This window comes from Aotus nancymaae, unplaced genomic scaffold (assembly GCF_030222135.1).
Source record: "Aotus nancymaae isolate 86718 unplaced genomic scaffold, 86718_ANA_hifiasm-v0.15.2.pri h1tg000040l, whole genome shotgun sequence".
In the NCBI taxonomy this organism is placed as follows: domain Eukaryota; kingdom Metazoa; phylum Chordata; class Mammalia; order Primates; family Aotidae; genus Aotus; species Aotus nancymaae.
In genome coordinates, this window is record NW_026988454.1 from 50,991,741 (window position 1) to 50,996,778 (window position 5,038).

The 5,038-nt window shown below is 42.9% G+C and overlaps 1 protein-coding gene across 2 annotated transcripts; it reads right to left on the reverse strand.

Moving 5' to 3' along the window:
* Positions 1-1,478: 1,478 nt before the first annotated feature.
* CALHM6 (calcium homeostasis modulator family member 6) lies at positions 1,479-3,968 on the reverse strand. 2 transcript variants are annotated; one of them, XM_064360764.1, is made up of 3 exons: positions 3,812-3,968; positions 2,819-3,437; positions 1,479-1,976 (listed from the first exon to the last, which is right to left on the reverse strand). In XM_064360764.1, exons 2-3 carry the CDS (start codon positions 3,344-3,346, stop codon positions 1,554-1,556), a joined length of 951 nt encoding a protein of 316 aa, XP_064216834.1. In that variant the 5' UTR covers positions 3,347-3,437; positions 3,812-3,968; the 3' UTR covers positions 1,479-1,553. The 2 variants fall into 2 exon arrangements, with proteins under 2 accessions (XP_064216834.1, XP_012315842.2); XM_012460419.3 differs by lacking the exon at positions 3,812-3,968 and having other exon boundaries at positions 2,819-3,599.
* Positions 3,969-5,038: the final 1,070 nt, after the last annotated feature.

Below are 5,038 nucleotides of genomic sequence, written 5' to 3' on the forward strand. Positions count from 1 at the left end.
GCTGTTTCTGCTGCGAACTTTTTTGTTATACTTGACTCTCAACAACAGGATATTCGGCCCTGCAGATTAGTTATTTTTAACAGCCTTATGCAGGAAAAGTAAACAGAACCAGCATAAGCATTTCACAAAGAGGAAGAATGGCTAAATATGACCAGTGCTCAATTGTTTTATAGTTTAAAGTTTTATATCTCTTTTTATAATTCAAAAAACAGCCATATATTTGGTGAATGAGCAGGAATGGCAAGCTAATAGAAGACAAGGATCTCTGAAAAGTCCTGGCATTATAAAGTTACAGAATTTTATATATAGATATAATTGCTCTCATGAAATCTTTAGAGTCTTTCTATCAACAAATCCTGTCACGTCTACATATAAACTCTACCTTGAATCTATCCAGTTTTCCCATTTTGGTCCCCATCCACTCGGTTCAAGTTCACTCCCACCTATCTCTACTGCAGTGGCCTCCTGATTAGTCTCTACTTCTACCCTGGCTCTCTTTCATTCTGTGTTGTTCCTTTTCTCTCGAAATAAAGCAAACCATCTTCCTAAAATGTTCATATGATGAAAACCAAAATCATTCTCATGGTCTCCAGGCACTGCACACTCAGTCCCTTGCTCATGTTTTCAGCTGCCTTTCAGGTTTCCTACTCTGCTAAAATCTTTCTGACCCCAGTCGCTGCACATACTGTTACTTCAGTGTGACTGAAATGCTTCTTCCTACCCTACTGGATTTGGTTTTTTAAAAGCTTCCCCAAATCCCTTCTCCCCTAATCTAAATCAGGTCACAATTTGTATTTATTTGTATGGTATGGGTTTTATCTGACTTCCCAACTCTGTTGAAGCTGTATAACAACTACTTATGGCTCATAAAACTATCCTCTCTACTTTGGTGTTTATTTTAAATTTACCATAACGTATAAGCTTTAACACTTTTCCTCTGATCCTACAAACTAAAAAAAAAAAAAAAAAAAAAATTGTTGCCTGCAATTCTCATAACTACTTTTTCAAATTTTGTATTTTACAAAGTTTATTTTCCTTTTCATGATTAATTTATTACCGTAACCTTAATAGAGTCATAAAATGCTCTAATTTTTGAATGGCCACAGCAGGCTCAGCTAGAAGTCCAATGTGTCATCCATTGTGCTATAGAGCCAGCTAGAATGCCATAATTTTAAAGTTCCTAACAAGATGTTGTGGGCAAGAAAATGAACTTGAAATTAACATTAGATAACCTAACAGAAATGTCTGAAGTTCAATTGTTCTGTCACTGTTTTTGCTCCAAAAGTCTTTTATTTGAAAAGGACTCTAGAACAAGGATATAAGACTTCTTTTAGTTCTAGTTTTTACTTTGTATGAATAACTTTTGTTTTTTTTAGTTTGTTTTACATAATATTATAAATAAAATATATTATATTATAAATAAAAATACATATATTTAATTTCAGATATAAAATTCCACAATTTGGAAATAAAAAAGCTCTCATAAAAATACCAATTTTTATTTTTTAATGAAGTGGTAATTCAAAACTTTTTTTTCCTAATCATTCAAAAGGTCATAGCCCAGGAGTGCTATTTATACCAGTTGAATCTACAAAGCCAAAAATAGGAATCACTGTATCTCCTTCAGTAGACCTGATACTGTGAGTCTTCTCTTTTCTGTTAACATATTTGTGCAACAAGCTGTAGTACTGGTCCTTTGGGTTGAAAGTATACAGTGATGAAATTTGCCGCCACTCTTTAACGCTTGGAGTGTTGTATTCTTTTGGATGTGAGCCCTCAAAGAAACATTTAACATTCTCTTTTGCCAATTCAGTTGCATGTTCTGTGGCTTTACTTTTAAGGATCTGCTGCTCCTGTTCCAAATAGATTTTCCAGAATTTCAGCTGCAGAAAACTAACTGGAGATAGGCATCGGCTGACGGATGTAAAAATCAGAAGGACGATGATAACAACTGCTATCAAGATCCAGCCCAATACCTTAAGAAAACACAACAGAAGAGTAATTTACTTTTTTTTTTTTTACAAGACATTTAAAAATCCTCAGATAAAATTTGAACTACTCGCCAGTTGTGATGATGAACAAGCAACAGTTTTAGGTCTTAATTCCTTATGAGTAAGGAGTCGCAGTAACCTCGCTAGCCCCCCCAGTGCAACTGCTTGCTTGGAAAGTCAACCGTAGTCCAAGTCGTGCACTATGACTCTGCCCAGGGAGGAGACCATGTCACTCCCTTAGAACTCAAAACGCGGAATTTCTGCAAATCCTGGGAAAGAAGTGTTCATTAATTTTAAAGAACCTCTGAGCTTTCTAAGCCCAGATACAATGTGGGGTGGTGGCTTTAGAGCCAGACGACCCATTTTATTGTATAGACCTCTTTAATCGTCACAATTCTTCTGCTTTCTATTGGCTGGGCAAACAACTCTACTTAGACTCAGTGAAGTCGCTATGTAGTGGACATACGAAACTGTTACTTGTAATGGCAAAACCTCAATTTTGCACCCAACACAGCTGTTGTGAGACGTAAAAATAATGCAAGAGGTCAAGGGCCTAGCGCATTATTTGGCACAGAGTAGGTGTGCCCATTCTCCCACTTTCCACGATTCATGTACAGTGCCAGATACTACGGGAATGCTTTTTTCTCCTTTTCATTCGTTTTATTCAGATATTCGCTTGTCAGCTCATGAGATGCAAGAAGCCATTCTTGATTTTTGTAGGGCCCTGTATATCTGGAGAAAAGTCACCGATTTTTCCTCACCCCGGCGGCCCCGCGAAACCTCGGCCCCTCGGCTCCTCCCAAACGCCCCCAGCGCCAACGCCTGACCTGCGACTGAGCCTTCAGATCCTTCAGGAGGTCCTGCACGTCGGACTCCTTGGCCTGGTGGCAGGGCACCAGCGGCAGCTCATCGGCGCAGCTGGAGTGGCGGCCACGGCACAAGCGCTGCGCAAACGCCGCGCTCCCGCTGGCGGCGCACTCGTAAAAGGCGCCCCCGAGCAGCGCCACGGCTACCCAGGTGAGGGGCGCGAGCGCGGCGGCCGCGCTGAGTTGCGCGCACACCAGGTAGCCGCGCAGCCCCGACCAGCAACACCCGCGGGCGCTGGGCGCGCAGCATCCGGTGAACAGGCGCCACGTGCGCGCGCTCAGCATGTAGCCCAAGAGGAAGAGCGCGAGCGCCGGCACCAGCAAGAAGACCAGGCCGTAGGGCAGGTTCCAGGTAGCGCTGCACGGGCACTGGAACACCACCGTAGAGAAGATGCGCTCCCCGCCCGCCGTCAGCAGGGTCACCAGGCCGTAGCCCAGCGCGCTGCGGTGTTTGAGGTGCAGGTCCAGCACCGCCCGAAACTTCTCCATGGCCCTTGTCCCCCGGGGTGTCGCGGACTGTCCCAGATGCTGTCCTGCTTGTCAAATGGTTTGAGTGGGCTGAGGGCCGGGGCTTTCCACTCTGCCGAAAAAAGGGAAGAGGGCTTCTCAGGCCTTTCTATAGTTTCACTTTCTCATTTGGTCACACCAGCTCTAGTTAACAGACACCCTGGCAAACAAAAACAGCCCCAGGACCCTTGACCTCTCTGGCACTCCCCATTCCAAAGGCAGAGGCACCAGTTATCTTCCTCCCCCAGTTCAGGAACACTGACAGAAGATTGACCTTGGTACTTTGTTACCACCAATCTGACAACCAACCACGGGACTACACCTTCTTGACCCAAGGCTACCAGTTGGGCAAACTGGGAAATACCAGATTTTCCTCTATTGCAGCCACCTTAGTTACTAAGCCAGATCCTAGTAAAACCAAATAATTACCAAAAACTGATTACTTACGGGAAACATTATTCAAGGACAAATTTCTGGTTTCTCTTTCATAGGCTAAATCATAGTGAAGTCTGGCTCAGGTTCTGGTACTTCTACGATGTGCGGCACCCTTCCTGTCTCCCTCCTGGACAGAACTCCAGCCTAGTTCACACTGACTCTTCTCTCCTCTGCCTGATCTCCTTCAGGACATTAGACCAAATATGCTGTGTTGATTTACTCATCAATACAATGTTCTTTTCTTTCAGGTATGTCATAGCACTGTCAATGCCTGGAGGAGGGTCAAATTATGACTCTGACCACCAAGCTGATCAGCACAGAAGGGGTTGAACTAGTTCAAAGAATACTAGTTTAACCCAAAATTTCAAACTACAGCTACATCTATCTAACATTGCCACTTCCTCCACCTTCAGTCTTCTCAAGGCAGCATTGCTCTGACACAAACATTATAACCACTTCTGTGATACTGAGCTTTACTCTGTGTGACTCCAGAGTGAGCTGAGGTGTGCTTGAAAGAACAAGGACTTTGAAGTCAGGTGCATTGTGTCTGTGGTGTGTTTAACAAGTATGCCCCTCTAAGACGCAGCATTCTTATTTGTAAAAGAAGGATAATAGTGCCCACTTTTGAGGATTATTGACATGAGTAGACTGAGTAGCATATGTAAAGTGTCTTTACAGATAGGGTATGTCTATTAAATGAACGCTCAATGTGAGGGTTTACCCCTTACAATGCAATTTGGGGAATAGACAACAAATAATTACATTGTACATAACTTAAAAATACAGATGAATACTGAATTTCGAATTTAAACCGAGGATCAATTCAGTGGATAGTATTAAGTGACTCAGTGACTCTGCTACCTTAAGAGAATTGGTGTACACTTTAGCTCTCTGCTTCATCACAAGGAGGGTATCTGGATATGGAGCTTGCAGGGGAAGTTCACAATGAAATGGTTCTTATTGGTGCCCATCCACTAGGCTTGCCTTATTTTATCTGGGAAGAATAGGTAACCCGTGGAACCAAGTGAATTGTTAGAGAAGGGACAAGAAATGTATTATTATGTTCTTAGTTCAACTTGCCTTCTTAACTACTGCCCCTCCAACACCACCGGGAGTGTGCCTAGCATAGTGCCAAAAACTATCATTCCATTGTGGTGTGGTAAATAGATATCTTTTTGTGTGTGTTTAGAGGCCATCCCTAGATGAGGGTCTTCATGGTCATGCAGGAAAGTTGGGACC

Bases quoted from the DNA above. Each gene is read 5' to 3' on its own strand.
- CALHM6 (XM_064360764.1), bottom strand. From the start codon at position 3,346: ATGGAGAAGTTTCGGGCGGTGCTGGACCTGCACCTCAAACACCGCAGC. The intron at 1,977-2,818 runs GTCAGGCGTTGG...TGTTTTCTTAAG, and splicing joins ATCTGAAGGCTCAGTCGCAG to GTATTGGGCTGGATCTTGAT.